This window comes from Leuciscus leuciscus (assembly GCF_965113295.1).
Source record: "Leuciscus leuciscus genome assembly, chromosome: 3".
In the NCBI taxonomy this organism is placed as follows: Eukaryota; Metazoa; Chordata; class Actinopteri; order Cypriniformes; family Leuciscidae; genus Leuciscus; species Leuciscus leuciscus.
Window position 1 is genome coordinate 21,802,695 of NC_138727.1, and position 20,938 is coordinate 21,823,632.

At 41.4% G+C, this 20,938-nt stretch overlaps 2 protein-coding genes across 3 annotated transcripts in view; one reads left to right on the top strand and one right to left on the bottom strand.

Annotated features, from left to right (window-relative positions):
• Positions 1-20,938, top strand: part of bnc2 (basonuclin zinc finger protein 2) — a 266,661-nt gene that overhangs the window by 131,598 nt on the left and 114,125 nt on the right. The window lies entirely within an intron of this gene.
• On the bottom strand, positions 15,748-18,130 carry LOC309494675 (uncharacterized protein; the record flags this gene model as incomplete). The annotated part of the gene is made up of 3 exons (XM_082164089.1): positions 15,748-17,056; positions 17,200-17,482; positions 17,604-18,130. The coding sequence occupies 3 exons, from the start codon at positions 18,128-18,130 to the stop codon at positions 16,397-16,399; spliced, it is 1,470 nt and encodes a 489-aa protein (XP_082020215.1). The 3' UTR covers positions 15,748-16,396.

The window sequence follows — 20,938 nt, forward strand, 5'->3', positions numbered from 1 at the left end:
ATTTGCCCATTGGCCCCTGTCCATCATGGCCTCTTAATTATCCCCATATACTGATTGGCTTCATCACTGTCTCCTCTCCACCAGTAAGCTGGTGTGTGGTGGGCGTTCTGGCGCAATATGGCTGCTGTCGCATCATTGAGGTGGATGCTGCACATTAGTGGTGGTTGAGGAGATTCCCCCCTTCCATATGTGAAGTGCTTTGAGGACTCTGAAAAGCGCTATATAAATGTAACAAATTATAATTATTATCATGGCCTTGTTCATTCTGGATGAGGATACAACGTTTCCAAATCCTTTCTGTTCTCCAATTGCCACAAGCACATCCTCAACTGCCGCGCTGATGTCAGGCACACACCTGACTCAAAGGTGGAGTGACAAAGATGAACCTTCTATCCCGGCCCTCCGCCCCGAGAAAAAAAAAAAGAATTACCCGGTGACTATTGCTACATTTTTCTTGTACACAAACCTTTTAGGGGGAAAAATAATATATATATATATATATATATATATATATATATATATATATATATATGAACAAGAATTGTAAAAAAATAAATAAAATAAAAACCTCTCCCCAAACGCATCTCTCACTTCGTCTCACACAACTCCCATCATGCAAAGCAAGAGAGAGAGAGAGAGATAGAGAGAGAGAGAGAGAGAGAGAGAGAGAGAGAGAGAGAGAGAGAGAGAGAGAGAGAGAGAGAGAGAGAGACTCTGCAGTCCCTGAACATCTGGCAGCGTGTCATATGGATGTTCAGTGGCTGTCATTGATTGTGATGAAATAATTTCAGAGCATCATGATTTAATAAGCCTGTTAAGAGACAATTACCCATTGCAATTGTTGGGTGACAAAAGAGGTTTGGTTTTGAGACCGCATATTTTTTGACAGCTGTAAAACAATGAAAATACAGTGCAGGTGTGAGCTTGACACGTTTGCGTTCTCACATCTTAAACAGATTCTTTAAAAAATACTGCAGTGTGGATAATACATTAGTGTGTTTCTTAGAAGAATACAGCCCAACTGTGGAGGAGACTTGTGGGGGATGCTGGTGGATATTGAGCAGACATATGTTGTCCAGTCAGAGATGACATATACTTTAATGGAGCTGCGGAAGCTGCAGACTGCTAAAAGGAAAATAATGCTAAGTATTTGAATGTTGAGCAAGCAAGCTCAATTGATGTGGATGCATACATACATACTCAAGGAGAGCCTTAAAATAGGATCCATTAATATCAATGGATTAAGAGAAAAGAGCAATTTTAAATGAATGTACACACACACACACACACACACACACACACACACACACACACACACACACACACACACACACACACACACACACACACACACACACACACACACACACACACACACACACACACACACACACACATTCCTACGATTATTTGGCATATCCAATCCACCTAACCTATATGTCTTTGGACTGTGGGGGAAACCAGAGCACCTGGAGGAAACCCACACAGACACAGGGAGAACATGCAAACTCCACACAAAAAGGACTCCTGGCTTGAACTAGGGAACTGGGATATATGCCATGTTATATGTGTGTGTGTGTGTGTGTGTGTGTGTGTGTGTGTGTGTGTGTGTGTGTGTGTGTGTGTGTGTGTGTGTGTGTGTGTGTGTGTGTGTGTGTGTGTGTGTGTGTGTGTGTTTGTGTGTGTGTGTGTGTGTGAAATATGAAATATGTTATATAGTGTCAAAATATGTTTTTTTGCAACACAGACATGCATACTCAAGGTGACTTGAAATTTACAATATTATTAACAAATACCAATATTTAAACGTCTCTGATATGCTTTCATTAGTGCCGTATACAGAGGATGCAATACACAATACGCATGGTGCACATACGCAATTATAACTAGCAACTAATGCTGATACATCAGACTCTTCAAAGTTAATGCATAATGTAAATGAAGTCATTCACTTGTATTTGAATGCACTCCATAACAACAACAGCGAGACTGGAAGTCTCTATTCATGCAGTCTGGACTGTGTCCTGTGAATACTGAACCAATGCTGAGTCATCAGTGTACTGTGTCTTAAAGTCACAGGGGGGTGCTAATGTCTATATTCTATCACTGCATAGCAGGAATTTTCTATATCCTGGGAATAATATTAGTTGCCACCCCCATATTTGTCAACTCAGAAAAGGCTCTATCAAGTAAGGGGAAATTACTAAGGGGAACTCAGTCTGGTAGAGCTGGGAGGTTGATGAGGCGGGTGATGGGACGAAGATAGATAAAAAAAAATTTGTGTGTTCCTGATCTCCCATCTTCTCTGTGGAAAACTCTCGTTACTTGTCCACCTGGCCATAAAGCTAGAGGTAATTGATGATCAGCAATCATGACAACCGTGCCAGGCTGCAGGTTCTCTGCCTCCCTGTGCAACTTCTGGCAGACTTGTAGTTCTGGGAGATTGTTACTGACAAAGTGTCTCCATAAGTGGTCTGCTAATAGCTGACTGCTAATAGCTGAACTTGCAGCACACTTCAGCGAACACCATCTCTGCTCCTGGATGGTGTAGAATTTTGTCATAGTCCTGGATGTTTAGGGGATGCTTAAGGTTAAGAGCTATGGGGTGAATGGTGGATGATTCTTCTAACTGCTATGTCCGTCTGAGACGACTGCCAACTCTGATAAGGTGTGTAGTACTGTCATACTCTATACATCGGAGATGACTGCTCATTGGTAGAATTACCTGAAATAAGATGAGCCATCTCGACTTGGTAACTTTATGGGTAGCCGCCTTGTGTAGGACTCTGACTTTAAGTTTTAGTAGTTGTTTATAGGACTCAAACTAGTTGTAATCAGTCAGGGTTGGGTTGGTAATGGGAACTGTAATGGGAAAAGTCCACAAAATGTGATTTGTTTCAGTTCAGTATTTTCAGTAGGTAGCTGTAGAAGAGAACTCTGAGGCCACTGATCTGGGGGCAGGAAGAGGACCAATGGACCTTGATTCCATCGGCTTTGCTTGGCTAACTCAGCTAACATCTTGCCCCTAGTCTTGCCTTTGGCAGGATTAGACTTGGAATCGACATAATACCAGGCCTCTGTGTCTGTGAGTTCCTGTGTCTCTGCTACTCTCATGCCAACAAAGACTTTAAATCAGCTTGAAACCATGCCAGCACGGTAACAGAATCTGACCAGAGCGTGACTTGACGTATGGGAACACTGAGTTCTGAATTCTGAATTCAATTACTTGACTGTTGCTTCATTGGGGAAACTCTGGAATGGGCAGTCAATAAAACTATCTCTATATCTCCTCGAAGACTGAGCATGGCTACTGAGAAAACATGTCTCTACATGTCACTACTCAGTGCAAAAGTATGTTCATGGAACCTCAGGAGGACAGACATCAGGGAAGGGCCCAGTGTGGGACCAGGGAGGAGCAATTGGTTGAGACTTTTACCTCCATGTTGGAACGAACAGTTTAAGACAACTCTTCTTGCTGTTGTGCTGTGTCATCTGGTGGGGGATATACCACAAACCTTCAGCTTGATCCATTTGGTCTGGAGGTATCATTTGTGCATATCCTGCCTCATCTAACTTGTTCATCTTCACCTGGTAGGCTGCTGCTTGTGCTGGATCTCGGGCTAATCATCTCTCTATTCCTCGGAGACAATGCAGAGTGTTATCTGGGGAGCCTCATAGCAGATACATATGTTTAACTTGTAACAAGCATATTTGACTACTCCATCCACTGTAACTCTAGTAGTCTTGGACTCGAGTAGTGACTTTATGATGTGGTTGGTGTTGAAAGTAGCAGAACAGTCATGCATACGTAACGTAAACAGTAAAGGGCTCAGTACACACCCTTGTGGTGATCCTGTGCTCACCGTGGTCATCTTAGATATTACGCTACCTACTCTGACTGTCTGCCGTCTCTCTGTCAAAAAGTCCAAAATCCATCTGCACATGCCAGGATCCACACCCAGCAACAAAAAAATTTTCAATAAGCTGTTGTGACAAGATTATTTTAAATGTTGAGCTGAAATCAATAAACCGGATCATGGCGTAAGTGTTCCTGTTTTCCAGATGTGTCAGAGTGAGGTGGATAAGAGTAGATAGGGCATAGACAGGTTTGCTTTATATGTGAACTGCAATGGGTCCAATCTGGTTGGGAGGCATGACTTGATGTGATTCGTTACAAGCCGCTCCAAGCATCTCATGGCTATATGGGTCAAGGCTACAGGATGGTAGTCATTTATATAGGCTGGATTTGGTTTCGTTGGCATAGGTATTATGGTTGCGCTTTTGAAACAGATGGGCACTCTGGCTTGGCTGAGGGAGATGTTAAATATGTCCATGAAGACATCCTTCAGCTGTTATGCACATTCCTTCAGCACACAACCTGGGATGTGATCTGGACCAGCAGCCTTCTAAAGGTTGATGTTGGAGAAGACCCTCTTCACGCTGTCTGCCATAAGCTGGAATGCCTGGTTGGTGGGAGGCAGTGCCCGCCTTTGTACTGCTCTGTTGTCTGTGATATCAAACTGAGAGAATAGGATGTGGAGGTTATCTGGTAGGGAGGGGTTATTTTCCATCCCCCATACAGTAGGATTGTAGCCTGTAGCTGTCTGGAATCCCAGCCATAAGCACATTGTGTCTTTGGAGTCAGTGAAATTGCTCGACAACTTTTTCCCATACAATCTTTTAGCCTCTCTGATTCCTCTTTTTAGGCTGCTCCTTGCTATATTGTTCACTTCAGTGTCACCAGATCTGAATGCAGCATCACAAAGCCTCAGCAAGAAGCAAACCTTTTACATAAGCCAAGACTTATCAGTGAGATGCTGCTTGACAGTTTTTGTAACAGTAACATCATCAATGCATTTGCTTATGAATCCCAACACAATCTCTGCATATTCCTCTAGGTCCTCTAAAGCTCCCAGATGTTGCTGCCTCCTTGAAGATGCTCCATTGTGTACTCTAAAAGCAGCCCTGTAATGATGGAAACATCTCCTGTGGCAACACTAGCCACGCTCCCTTGTTATCTTGTTTAGTTTGTCTGTCTGTGTATTTAAGCCCTGTGTCTTGTTTCAGTCTTTGTGAGTTCTTGCCGTTGTATGTTGGCTGTTCCTGTTCCCGACTCTCTGTCTGAGTTTGCTCTCTTTTGAGTTTCTTTAATAAAACCTGCTGCACTTGGATCCTGCTTCTGCATCTGCTTCAGCAGTCTCCGTTTCACTAATGTCCTTGACTACTGGTGGCTCTTGTCTCAATCTTGGCCTGTATGCAGGCTCCAGCAGGATAGTCCGGTGATCAGAGCTGCCAATGTGAGGTAAAGGGGCTACAGTGTATGCATTCTTGATATTTGTGTATAAAGATCCAGTGTATTATTCCCTCTTGTTGCACATGTAACATGTTGATAGAAATGAAGTAGAACAGATTTAAGGCTAGCCTTGTTAAAGTCCCCAGCAATAATATAAAATGCATCAGGATGGGCTGTCTGCAGCTGTTGTAAAGTTCTCCCATCGCTTGCTTTACATCTGCATTTGGGGAACATACACTGCAGTGCTGAAAATTGCTGCCAGTTCATGTGGTAAATAAAAAGGTCTGCATTTCACAGTCATGAACTCCACATCAGGAGAACTTGATTTGGAAATCATTCTAGCATCACAGCACAACAAATTGTTTGTGTGAATAGCCAGGCCTCCTCCTCTGAGCTTACCTGATGTTGATGTCACTCTGTCCGCTCTGTAGAACCTGTAGATGATGGTATTTTACGCTGTAACTTATCAACTGGATAAGTATGCTTGGCTAATCCTAGTGCCTCTACTGTGAATGTTTGGCAAGTTCTGAAATAAGTACTGAGATGGGACGCTGGCAACACTGTGAAGGTCACTGAAGCACCTCACAGGATGTAGAGGTCTTGTCTGACTGTACGTTAGACAAACTCTTCTGTTCAACCAGTCAATCCAAGCTGCTGGGCTGCCGAATGAAGGAGATGCATTCGGACTTGTCATTCAATAGGGCATAAGTCTCTAAGCAGTGGTTGCCATTTCTCAAAAGTATTTTAAAGATCTTCAAAAAGACTTGTGGGCTGTCGGTTGACCAATTTAGGTACACCTTCTCTGAGGTTGTGTTCACTAAGAAGCTCTCAGAAGGTTTGACCTTAGGCACCTCAGGCATCTTTGCAAAGGCTTGTTAACCTTGTGGAAGATGTACAAGTGTCGGCAATTGCAACTCTTGCAGAGAGTCCTGAGGTTACACTGTGTGGCCTGATGGGCTTTTCCACAACACCAACATCTCTTGTGTGATTGTATTCACTGCATTTTATGATCTCTGTTGAGTCTCTGTAAACAGGCACACCTGTTCAAGAAGTGGCCTTGAGCATGGCAATATGGGCTGAACTTATTACTGTCTCTGGGCTTGGTGCTAGGAGATTTAACTAGCATGTCACCGCTGTCTTTCTCTGTACCAAGGTATATGCTTGTGGCATTAGCTGAGTATCTCAAGTCTCTCTGGTGTCCCTCTTCTGTGTGGGTACTGGCTTACTTGCTGGGGGATAGAACCTGGTGTTATCTTGAACTTGCAGCTCGAACTCTGAACCCCGCTGATAAATCCAGCAAGGTGTGTATGTGTTCTTGTAGGGGCTGGACAAACTAACCATTGAAAACGAGTCAGCAGATTGTGCGGCAGCTTACACAACAGTTTCAATACATGGGAATCGCTCTCTTGCTCCACATAGCTTTTACTCCCCATTTGAAGCTGAAGTATACTAATCAGCAAGCAAACTCTCAGTGCGAACATCTGTGGCCGACATTCGGACCGTCCATAAGCTCGGCTATTCTCTGAAGGGCCATCTGGTGGAAATGTCTGTACTGTTGGTTAAGCACTGCAATAGTCTCTGAGATAGGGTATAGCGAGTTGCAATTGGAGTCTGCAATCAACAGTGCTTCCTCTAACTTTGGGCAATCAACGAGAATCTGGTACTTGAATCTCTCTCTAGCATCTGCTAGCAGGATGTTCCCCAAAGCGATGAGAATAGCTATAAGAACAGCTGTAAGAACATTCACAGCTGTAAGAACTCGGATATTGCTTAACGAAGTTCGTACCCTATAGGTACTCTCTTGACTGGGATGAACATGTTACTGGGTCAAGCTGTAGCCACTTCTTAAGATCTGCTGTGTGGATCGTGCGTGAGTCAGCTGTGAAATCATCTTCAGCAGCTGAAGCCCCTGTTCTAAGCCGTCTCTAAGACTAAATCTCTGTCACTCGATCTTTGAGGCAGCTTGGGTTGAGGCACAGAGTTCAGGAACAGGGGAGGATGTACTCTGTTGGTGGTGACTAGACCAATCACTCACTGCAAGTCTGCTCAGCTGTGCTTCCAGAGCCTCATTCTTCTCTTCCAGTTTCCTTATCTGCTCATAGGAATGACGTGGCAGTTCATTGGTCTCCTTCCGCAACTGCTGCAACTCCACTAGGACATATGACGACAGCTCATGGGAGGCGGGAAGTATGTGCTCACTGTTGTTAATTCTCTTTTTTTTTTTTTTTGGACTTCACTCTATCTTCACTCTATAGCACTCTATAGCACTTCACTCTATAGCATAGCATAGGGTATCAGAGGCTGCCATGGCTGCATATTTGCTCTATAGTCAGGGGAGGTGGCAGTGAGGTTAGGTGCAGCCGCTCCTCACAATTTGGAATCGTCACTCATCTCGTAGTATCTAATCTCTGTCGTGACTGTAGCCTCTGGTGACGATCAGTGATAGTTCAAGTAGCATAGGGTATGGCACAATAGTACAGAATAGTTTGGAGTGCAGTGTTATATGAGTGGTTCTAAACAAACAGATATAACAATATTCAATTAGTAAATGAACTAAAATAACAGGAATTAACTCAGTCTGTCACTTATAGACATAGCGATCAATTTAGACTTGTAGGAAATAGAACAACAGAACATTCTCTGACATGTGAGCTTGGGAGAATTGATACATATGGCGTATATAACTCACTTATACAGCAAATAATAGCATATACACACTCAATTTACAATATTATATACAAATATCACTATTTAACCATCTCTCAAATGCATTCAATAGCGCTGGATACGGATGACGCAATACACCAATGCGCGTGGCGCACATACGTAATTATAACTTGCAACTAACGCTTATGCATCAAACATATACATTCAGAATACAACTCTTCAAAGGTTATGAGTAACACAATGTCACTCACTTGTACAGGTATATGAACGCATTTTCATATATTCAGAAAACTGTCAGAAAAAGGATCAAGAAAAGAGAAAAGTAAATTGAATTGGCCAATTGTAAAGGTTTAGCGCGGTAATATCTTTCTCTTTCCTCACAGTCCTGTCAGACGGTTCCTTTTTGATGCAGTACTGATCAGGGCACATGAGGCATTAGGAAATGTCATGTTAAACATTAATTCTGTCTGTTTCCTCCATCACTGTTTTTTTTAAGCATGTGACTTGTATGACGCACAAGTAATATCACACAAGTTAGAAGAGAATTCAATAGGTAATGTAATGTAATGTAACTTTCAACCTGAAAAGATTTTTATTTTTAATAACAATTTAAAGTCAATCAAAAAAAAAAAGTGTCAAAAAAAAAGTATCATTGTAAATACAATGCATGTGATCCTAAGTAATATCTCAATAAACAGCTCCAATTTTTCAAATTCTATTTATTTCTTGGGGTGACTTATTCCTTTCTTGGTGAAACAGACATCATTAAAATGACATCTGACAAAACCAAACAATGTCTGTTTGCACTATTGTCAAATGAAATGTAAAACTTATCAGCTTTCAGCTTTCTTTGTCACTAACAAAATTCATCTTTCTCGCTTTATATTCATAACGTTTCTAGTGGCCCATACTGTGTGGCCTGTACAGGGCAGGAAAAGGTAGGTGTTTCTTTGAAAAGGGCAAAAATGCAAGCAAGGCCACCTCTGAGTGGTGTGTGTGTGTGTGTGTGTGTGTGTGTGTGTGTGTGTGTGTGTGTGTGTGTGTGTGTGTGTGTGTGTGTGTGTGTGTGTGTGTGTGTTTGTTTTAGTGAGAGTGTGCGTGTTTGGGGGTGGGTGGGGGGTAAAAGTCCCTTTGAGCTGAAGATTATTGGTACGCCACAATTTACAAGAGATATGCCGTCATTAGAGCTATAGTTGGTGAAGGACCAAACCACTGGGTAAATCTGCCATGAAATACTAAACTGAGGCAATAAAACCTGAGCATTTGCAAGAAAATGGAAACAGATGAGGGGCCGTAAAGGATAGTTGATGAATGTATGTGTATGTGTATGAAAAAAAAAAGAGAGAAAGGAATGTGAACGGTTAGAAAGAGAATATGCATTTGAATACTTGTGTGAGTGAGTTAGCTTGTGTTAGCTTGTGTTATATCCAAAATCATTGTCCTTCTGGGCACATTTTTTGGTCTCCATGAGAACAGCTTATAAATCATACGTAGTCAAATATGCTTGTTACAAGTTAAACATAATCTGCTATGCTGCTATCATGTTTGTGTGTGTGTGTGTGTGTGTGTGTGTGTGTGTGTGTGTGTGTGTGTGTGTGTGTGTGTGTGTGTGTGTGTGTGTGTGTGTGTGTGTGTGTGTGTGTGTGTGTGTGTGTGTGTGTGTGTGTGTGTGTGTGTGTGTGTGTGTGTGTGTGCGTGTGTGTGTCTAAACTATGGTATAAAAGTCTTTGTGAGTGCCACAAAACCAAATGGAAATGTTTGCCAAAACCAGCAACATTGTTGCACAGAGACACTAGTAAAGGGAGGGCATGGGATTGTGGAGGACATCCACTAGACAGCCCTACCACCAGCCCCTCTTATACAACATCAATAAATGCTAAATATTAACCTTATTAATTTATATATATATATATATATATATATATATATATATATATATATATATATATATATATATATATGTAATATTTAACACACTAATGTATTTAAAAAGAGATAGCAAAAACAGTCTCAAATGATAACATTATGTTGTCAGTTCTCAGACATACACAATTGCGCTTTAGTGTATTTATTGCAAAGTTTTCTTGAGGTTATGGTGTCTTGTTTCCACTCCACTGAAATTGATCTCTCTCTCTCTCTCTCTCTCTCTCTCTCTCTCTCTCTCTCTCTCTCTCTCTCTCTCTCTCTCTCTCTCTCTCTCTCTCTCTCTCTCTCTCTCTCTCTCTTTTCTTCTCAGTTAGACCACTTATTTCCAGTTGGTGGTTCTTGTGTAACATGTCATTTAATAATTTCTGAGAGGGTTTAGTTCCTGTATGGTGTCCCCAGTACACTTACACTGATACAAGTTTCTGCAAAATAATCTAATTGTAAATTGAACATATGCAATATTATTTTTACACCTGTAATAAATCTGACTTTTTTCCAGTACCATTATTAACAAAATTTGGTTACACTTTATTTTAAGCTGCCTTTGTTACACTGTAATTATACACTTATACTGAACTGACAAACTTACTTCCAGTTCTTGATTATTATTGGATGAGCTATGTTCGATGCCATTGTAATATACTTTGTAACCACACAGTTGAGTGTCGTAATAAATGAGATGACACGCAGCCAGCAAAGTTGCAGTAAAAAAAAAAAAAAAAAAAAACGTACAGTTCGAGCGTCAAATACGCACGGGGACAGCGAGGATCGAGAGAGTGAGACAAAGACATCTATCATGTAGCTTATCACATCATATGAAGTTTAAAATATTTAAATAGACATATCAAGTAGTAATTAATGTATATGAATCTTAGTTGATTTTAGTCTATTAGAGCTGGTTTGGTTGCTGAGAGACTGAGACGCGCAGAGACGGCAATTAACGCGCTGTGTGATTTGTGATTGTGCTGTTCTTATTCCATTCATTCGAGTATCATATTATACAAGGCTTAACTCATTTAAATATACATACAGTAATATACGATATCATATCGTAGAACATGTATGATGTAGCCTATTTGAGTTGATATTACTCTTGCCAAGTTCTAATTTCTGAGAGCTTTCGTTTCATTTTTACTCTCTATTATTCACTTCACTCATTTATTGCATAGAGATGTTAAAAAAAAAAAAATCTGGAGGATGACCCACCCACATATTATTATTATTATTATTATTATTATTTATTTTTTGCTTTCAACGCGCCCATGTGTGCATATGTACTGTATGTATACACCATTGTCAGCACAATGTTCATAAAGAGCCACTGTAAGGCTCTTAGAGTATGACCAGTCCATTAAAGGGATAGTTGACCCAACATTTTTAATTCTTCTATAATTTGCTCACCCTCAAGTTGTTCCAAACCTGTATGAATATCTTTCTTCTGCTGAACACAAAAGAAGATATTTTGAACATTTTCTATAAATACTTTCTGTAACCAAATAGTTGATGGGTCCACATTCACTTCCATAGTATTTTTTTTTTTTTTTTTTTTCATACAATAGATGTCAAAGAGTTCCATCAACTCTTTGGTTACCAACATTCTTCAAAATATCTTATTATGTGTTCATCAGAAGAAATAAATTAATTCAGGTTTAGAACAATATGAGGGTGAGTAAATGATGACATAATTTTCATTTTTTTGGGTGAACCATCCCTTTAAGAACAGGTATTAGCTTGTACATAAATAGATTTGTTTTCATCCTAAAGTGTCACAAACTTTCATAAAAAAGGCTTGTATTCTATTATTTTTATCTATTAAGTGTATAAACCATTTCTGTTTGTTTAAGCAACATATGTGCCGCTCAATTAAGTCTTTGTTTGAGAAGATGATAGTTAAGGGAAGGTGGGTTACAAATACAAGTCAAATTAAGTCTGTGCTTCACCAATGGAAGAGTCCTTGGCAAAATTCTGTTTCCAAAGTGAATCCCTCTGTGTTCATTATTGAAACCATACTTGAGGAAATGTTTTGCTGTTTTGTATAGCAAAGACTAACCATAGTTAATAGACAGGCAGTCTAAGGGTTAACCCAACGGAGTGATATTTAATGTCCCTGTTGGATTTAAGAGCCTATAGGCTAGAAAAGCCCAGGTTACAGTCTCATTGTGTCCTATGCTGACTTAAGTGAATTTGAATTTTTTAATGAATGGTTCAATATCCAATTCATTAAAGTGGCTGTTTTATTTGATGCATTTTCTGTAGGCAACTGGAGAGAAATGAATTGCAAGCTTAATGTTTATTGGAAGGGATGAGAGTCTGACCCTTTCTTGATAGGATCAGAGTCACAGAAGCTCTACTCAGTGTGTCCCTAAGCAACCGACATTTTGGTCGATTCTTGGCTTACCCCTTTGCTGGCGAAAGAAAGAGATAGGAAAATAGAACGCCATTGCAGTATTTTATTTTGAATTGTCAACTTGGATTGTCTTCTTCTTCTTCTTCTTCTTCTTCTAATCTATGACATTTAAGATTGATAGAGCAATTGAATGGATAGCTACTATTTCACTCACACTCACACATACACTGTATGTACACAATAGGTATATGCATTCTGATTCTAAAAGTTCTGTTTACACCACCTCTACACCACCTTCACTACCTCTTCCAATCTGTTCGGACTTTAATCCAGAACAAGCTCAATTGATCAATTGAGTTTTTTACACACAAGATTTCCATTTGGATTGAGCCACCAATTTGATTACTAATGTATTATTTGGCTGCATGTAAACATTAAAAGTGAAAAAAAAAAAAAAATTCCCCATATGTAAAACACAAATTTAACTTGACTTGAGTCAGAGACAAATTTAACGAGACTTGAGTCAGAGACAATAGGCAAAAGAGGAAGGGAGAGTCAGATATGTGAACTGAATGTGTGTCAATAGAGTTTTGATTGTCTGACATCGGCTGGAGACATGCCAGATGTCAAGGAATGGTGTTGTTGTACACTGAGGGCACAGCCACAGTCCGAAAGTATTGATTTCCCTGCTTGTAGGAAGCCAGCAACTGTCATGTGGAGAGGCCTGACCTTGGAACAGCCAAGACAACTATTCCCCAATTCCCAGCAGCCTGACTGAAGCTCAGAGCAATGTAGTCAAGACAACAACACAGCTCTGCTTTATGGCAAATAACGTGGGCTCATCTCACAGTAGAGAATGAACTGAGAGTAGAGAGAGAGAGAGAGAGAGAGAGAGAGAGAGAGAGAGAGAGAGAGAGAGAGAGAGAGAGAGAGAGTCCACACTATCCAGTTCCCCTGAGCTCTTCATGGGCAGCCTTGAGTCTAGTTATCACAGGGTTTGAAATGACAGTAGCTTGACTTAGATTTCCCTCTAGAGACTCAAATCTGGTCTATAACTCTAAGACAGACAGAAAGAGAGAGTGAGATGATGGAGGGAGAGGTGTATGAGAGAGAGCTAGGTTAGGAGGTAGAGGATGTATGACAAAAATGATTAATGTGGGAATGTGAAGTTGAATAAGACACAGCCCTGACACCTGCAGCCCTTCCTATAGACTCATCAAAAGGACACAAACTCTGCCTTCAGTACTTCAGAATACTGTTCATTTCACTACGATGACATTGAGTATACACATACATTACTCCAATTACTACAGTTCTTTCAGTACATCATCGGCAACCAATTAAGGCATTTGCAATGAACTTGTACTCCACTTCAGATGGCACTTCCTGTGTGCTTCCATTCACCCATTAAGTGCCTGAAACTGTACAATGACAATGGTCTTAAATTGTACAACAATAACTGCACCTGGAATATTTCCTTCTCTTAGCTCCCCCATTACTGCCCTCCTGGTAATGCGTTGTTTTTTTGTTGTTGTTTTTTTACCTGTCCTAACTTTATAAAAGCTTTACTGGTCTTTTGATGATGGACAACGGCTGGTAAGTAGGATATTCCTTTCTATTCATTGTGGGCACTTGCATATTCCCACTGCTTCACAAGTCGCAGAATTTATCGAATTATCTCTTGTTCTTTGTGATGGCCACTGCTTCCATATTTTTCAGCATTACAGCCTACTTCTACCGATTCTGCTCCCCCTCCTTGTATTTCCTTTTTTTCTTTGAAGGAGTAATGTTTTTCTAATTAAGAAAGTTAAGAAATTAAGAGGTCTTCTGAGAAATATGATGTCAGTCAAAGCTTTATTCTACATAAAGCAGGGCATCATGAGCATTGCCATGTATACATAATAATAATAACAATAATAATAATTTTCTTCATAAAGTGACAAAAACACATAACATACAAAATATAGACACAACATAACAATGGAGTCAACATATTTATAATGTCCAGCAGTCCCTACTTGAGTGATGAAACAAAATTTGACGACCCATAGCTCCCACACCAGAGAACAAGGATAAATCAAACGGTGGGACGTCAGTACTGAACGCGAATGTTCGACACACAGATGTTCAGGGGAGAGAGCTTGCAGCAAACCGGTGCAATGCATCAGCCAGCTGCATACCAGCATGAACCACCAGCGATGAATGAAAATATGGTAATAAAATAATAATCTAGAAGAAACATAGACAAAAAGACACAACACAAAAGATAAACAAACAGCTTCTGTGTGAAACAGCAGCAGTTAGTAAACAAACTTCATACACCCACACCGAAAACTGAATGCATAAAATCAAAAGAATACTGGTACTTCTGTTACTATTGGAATGAGTCTGAGTCCTCATTCTTTTTCCCCTCTTCATTCTGTTCAGAGATGTTGGAGTACTTGGCTGATGAGCAAATTAAGGGCTCTAAGGATTACGTGTAAAGAGAGAGAAAGAGAGATGGTGGCTTATCTGGTAGGTCCTGGTGGAGCTTAGCTCAGCATCATAACCAAGACTAAAGAAGAGAGATTTTAAAGACACAGAGGCTCATTCTCAAATCCCAACCTGGATTGGGGAGGATACTTTAAAAATAAGTTTCACTCAGAAATTGCTAGTGAATTTCACAAACAATTACAAAGAAATGGCAAGTAACACATTAAATTAAACATGAAAGTGTGGATCTAAATGCAAGCTGTTTATTGCACAGAAACCCATGATCAAAGATAAACAATCCAAGGAAGACATACATACAAACAGTAAAATAATCCACAGGCAAACAAGACAGGAATACAAGGAAGAGTAGATACATACAATGACGACAACCACTGACTGAAACAAGGGGCTATATATACACAGAAAAGCTAACAAGGTAACATCCTAACAAGGGGAGGATATTAACTGTCAAGTTAACACACGAGGGTAACCATAGAAAATAACCAAGGGAACTAGGCAAACACAAGGGTGAAGCACATACACAACATAAGCAGGAAACACACTTCAAAATAAAAGTCCTTAACACAGAGAACCACAAGACTGGGATCATGACAGAGCCCGCCACTTAAGGAGCGGATTCCAGATGCTCCACATGAAACAACAGTCCAGGGTGATGGATTGGAGGCAGAACAGGGGGAGGGATGGAGGGCCAGGACCATGGAGTGGAAGCAGGACTTGAGACTGAGGCGGATCGGGGATCCAGGGCAGAGCAGGTGGCCAGGGTAGAGCAGACAGTGTAAGTGGCCAGGGCGGAGCAGGCTGGGCAAGGCAGGCAGGTGGCCAGGGTGGCGCAGGCTGGGTAGGTAGCCAGGATGGGGCAGACTGAACAGGTAACCATCTCAACAAAGCAGAGCCAGTGCAGGCAGGGCCCTCAGGTGTGGCATCTGAGGCCATAACAGAACATTCAAAGAGTTTAGAACTGGCATCCACATTCATAACAAGACTGGCAGGGCATTTGGAAACGACATCCAGAGTCTTACAGTTTTTTACAATCGCTATGACAGATTTTTCAATACATTTAACAAGTTTCCTAAACTCTTAACGCACCAACACACCTAAAACACACAATTGGCAAAACGGTTAATTTCATGCTCAAAATCACACATTGTAAACTAAACTCCAAATCTAATTTTCAAAATACAATAATACACTAACACAATATACTATGTCTACCAAAACACTGCAAACATGTTTCAAAATCAAATAATTATTCAAAACACTAACACATGTTCTCTTCCAACAGGAACATTTAGTCAATCATAACACAATGACAAAAAGAACACTATCATCAGCTGAAATTACAGAAACTGCATTATTTTATGTGACAGGTCTGCCCTTATACAATGGACAGTACAGTTTATTGTATTGATCAGAGATTGTGTTTTGCACTGTAGTTTCTTTTGAAGCCTCTCTACATTTTTGTTTTGTTGGGTTTAGTAAATGCATGCATTTTGTCACAAAAAATGAATGACCATCTCAGAGTAGCTTTATAGAATGTACAGTTACAGTTCTAAAAAAAAGACAGAGACAGAATTGCTGCAGTAAAGACTTTATTTGCAAAAGGACATTACTGCAAGATATACAAACAGAAAAAGCACCGGAATAATAATAAAAAAAAACAAAGTAAACTTCTAATCTGCCCGGTCTTCTGCATTTGGCCACATGTTCTCATCCACATCACACCTGATATCTTCTCTGGCAAGGCATCGTGGGAAGAATCTTTTTGCATGCCTTATCCACCCCTGGCAGTGTTCAGCTGTGATGTCTTGGCATGCAGCATCCATTGCATCCAGGAGGGACATTTGGTCATGTGGGCGATGGTCAAAAACCTTCCATCTCCAGGATGAGAAAAACTCCTCAATGGGGTTGAGGAAAGGGGAGTAAGGAGCAAGGAAAAGGGACACCATCCTAGGATGGGCGTCAAACCATGCTGTGACTGCACGGGAATGGTGGAATGCCACATTGTCCCATGTGATCACGTATATTGGCAAGTGGTCTCCCACCTGTCCCCTTTCTACCTCTGGCACCAATCTTTCGTGCAGGTCTTCTAAAAATAGGAGAAGGCGGTCGGTGTTGTAGGGGCCAATCTCACATTTATGCAGGAGTGCACCATTGTTGGAGATTGCGGCACACATGGTGATGTTGGCTCCTCTCTGGCCCGGCACGGTAACTGTGGCCCTTTTGCCAATTATGTTTCTCCCACGGCGACGCCTTTTCGCCAAGTTGAAGCCAGCCTCGTCAACATAGATAATTTCATGTGGGACTTGATTGGCCTCCAACTCCATGACTCTCTGAAAGTAATTAGACACAGTGTATGTACATGCTGTGCTGTACTGTATATCTACTGTATGTCCTAATGTACTCCAGGTTTATAGAGTAGTTTACTGCAAAACACACTGTATAGTACAGTAATGACTGTATTGCATAACCTTACCTGGACGTATTGGTGACGGAGTTCTTTGATGCGCTCACTGTTCCTTTCAAAAGGAACTTTGTATAGTTGTTTCATTCGGACTCTGTGTTTAGCTAGAGTCCGAGAAATGGATGTTATGCTGATTGCTGCAATGTTCCCAAAGACAAGGTTGTCCTCTACAACTCTGGACTGAATGTCCTTCAGTTTTATTTCATTGTCAGCAATCACCATGTTGACAATAGCAAGTTCCTGTTCTTCATTCAGGAGCTTTCCTCTGCCCCCTGAGGGAGGTAGACGTTGAATCCTTAGAGGAACAAAATACAGTTACATATTAGAGACCGGAGGCATACAGTCACTCTAATACTGTAAATGGTAATATTACAGTATTTACAGTACACTTTGCTGTAGGAGAAGCAATATCCTACCTGTTGGTTTCTCTGAAAATACGGACAATGGATGCCACTGTGTCCCGGCTGAGATTTGGTTGTACTCGTTCACCAGCCTCTCTATATGATAGCCCATGGTTTATGACATGGTCAATGATAGTTGCTCTTATTTGATCAGTTACCCTAGCTCTGGTCCTTCTTTGAGCGCCACCACGTATTCTAACTCCTCTCCCTCTCCCTCGCCCCACACCTCTGTCTCGTCCTTGTCCTCGCCCCACTCCTCTCCCTTGTCCTTGCCCCACTCCTCTCCCTGGTCCTTGTCCTTGCCCTTGCCCCACTCCTCTCCCTTGCCCTTGTCCTTGCCCCACTCCTCTCCCTTGCCCTTGTCCTTGCCCCACTCCTCTCCCTTGTCCTTGCCCTTGCCCCACTCCTCTCCCTTGCCCTTGTCCTTGCCCCACTCCTCTCCCTTGCCCTTGTCCTTGCCCCACTCCTCTCCCTTGCCCTTGTCCTTGCCCCACTCCTCTCCCTTGTCCTGGTACTCGTCTTCCTCTCCCTCTTGCAGGCATTCTTTCTTTCTTTCTTTCTTTCTTTCTTTCTTTCTTTGTGTTGCTCTATATTGTTTCTTTTCCACACAAGATCAGCCCAAAGAGTCCTCTTTTAGAACATATGATCATGTGATTGAAAGAACCTCAACACCTGAGTGTGCTTCCTAGATGGGAATCAGCTGTGATTTATATATTTGCATAACTTCAATAAGCTGTTTCTCATTAGCAATGGAATAAAATACAGGGAATATATTTGTGTTTCAATTCACAATATGAACAGCTGTTTACCTTGACTTTAGCCTGTAAGGTTAGGTTTAGAACATGGTGTTATCTGTTCTGACATAGAGTGTTAAATCATTGGTAAATTTGGCAGTAAAAATCCATTGTTTTGGTCTTGTTTGAGCTTGTGTGTAAAAGAAGTTCAAGCATTTTAAATTTGTGTTAATTGTATGCATTTTGTGTTAAAGCAACAAGAAATGTGTTAATAGTATAGCTTACACAGGCGGATGTAGTGCTAACTGTGTTAAGAGTTTTGGAAAATTGTTAAAAGTATTGAAAAATCTGTCATAGCAATCGTAAAAAACTGTAACAGGACTGGCAGGGCATTCAACATCCACCGTCATAACAGGACAGACTGGAGTCAACACAGGACTGTGCTCAGGGGTTGGAGCGGGTTCTTGACGGTACACTGGAACAGGCTCTGGAGTGAACTCAGACTGGAGCAGGCTCATGGACTGGAGCAGGCTCTGTAGCTGGTACTTCCACCTTGATTAGAGCCGAGTCAGTATGTTGCCCAAACACACAAAATGACCACTGCCATAACATGGAGCACTGAAAATTGAAAAACAGTCCCTGAGACAGACAGCACTGCAGGTGACAGGAAATCAACTGCTCTTGCCGAAATCAGTGGTGGGTCTGTCAAACTGAAGATCAGCCTCAGACGCCCTTGAAACACCTGGGTGTCTTCAAGTACAACGTTCATGGCGACCGGAAACACTGATGTGGCGTCCGTGACAGCTGATGACTTTGGTGTGACATATATGATGGCTGGAGGCTCTGGCGAAGTGGCAATCTTGGCTGGAGGCTCTGGCATGGCGGCATTCTTGGCTGGAGACTCAGGCGTGGCGGCCACAGGATCTATAGGCACGTAGCCCCCCCACAATTTTTTTTTTAGAGGAGAGTTATCGGCTCAGTAACAATGCCTGTTCAACAAAGTCTGCAAAAGATCCTTGAGGATCATCACAGAAGAGTTGGGATTTAAGTGGTTCATTGAGGCTAGTCCGATAAAAAAACTATGAGTGACTTTTCTGGGAAATCAGTTTGATGGACAAGGTCCAGGAAGTCTTGAGTGCGATTCTCTAAGGAGAGGACGGCCTGACGGAGGAGGAGGAGACAAACTCCAGGCGGTAAAACTGCTGCTAAATCCATCAGTGTTGGTCGGTCATTCTGTAACAGTGGCTCAGAGACAAGGAGATGTGAGGATTTAAATGCAAGCAGTATATTGCACAGAAACCCATGATCAAAGATAATCCATCCAAGGAAGACATAAATCCAAAGGCAAACAAGACAGTAATACAAGGAAAAGTAGATACATACAATGACCCACAAACACTAACTGAAACAAGGGGCTGTATATACACAGTAAAGTTAACAAGGGAACATGCTAACAAGGAGAGGAGATTAATAAGTAACACATGACGGTAAATATTGAAACTATCAAGGGAATTAGGCAAACACAAGGGTGAAGCACAGACACAGCAGAAGGAGGAAACACATTTCACAATAAGGGCCCTATTTTAACGATCTGAAACGCAAGTATCAAGCGTGAAATGCAAGTAACTTTGTGGGCGGGTCTTGGGCGCTGTTGCTATTATACCGGTGGGATAAATGACTCTTGCGCCCAACGCAAATCTAAAATGGGTTGGTCTGAAGTAGCTTCATTATTCATAGGTGTGGTTTGGGCGTAACGTGAAATAAACCGAAAGAGCAGGCGCGTTTGTTCCATGCTATTGCTATTAGAACAGCGGATTTGCCAGGCGTGCGCCAGGAGCGTTTCACAGCCGAGGAGACCGACGTTCTCGTGAGAGCTGTAAAACACAGAGAAGTGAAATTGGGGATGGGAGAAATACACCCCAAATTAGCTTCGGTTAAACAGGATTATAATAATTTGGGTAATTGTGTAAGCTAGATTTATGCCTATTTTTTCACATCTTCATGGACACACACAACACTGATTTCCCTCGTGTGTTAATATTTTTCCTTGTAATAATGTATGGTTTTCTAAAAAGGAGAACTGCTGCGTCTGTGTGTAGATGAGATAAGCAAAGTGCATGCGCGTTGGGCACACGCTACATTGATTATGGCCAAGCATGCGCCCTTAAAATAGCATATGAATAACATGCGAAATAGCATATGAAAAAACAATTCCGTCAAAAAGTGGCGGAATTGTTTTCTAAACCTGCAAAATAGCACCAGGGAACGTTTGCGCCGGAACACGCCTCCTCTTTGCGCTGAACCACCCCCGGGAGCGCAAGTTCATTTCCTAACTTACCGACGTGCATCTGTGGAGGGAAAAGTTCGCTGTGCGCGGGTGCAAAATCGGAATGATACATGCGTTGGTGTACAAAGTCAATTGCGCTGGGTGCAAGATAGGGCCCTAAAAGTCCTTAAAACAGAGAACCACAAGACTGGGATCGTGACAGCCATTATTTATACACATGCAAATATTTGTAAATAACTAAATATATACGAACATATATACATAGTTACATACATAAATATGTATTTCTTTAAAAATTTACACGTAATTCATTCTGTTTGGAATTTAGT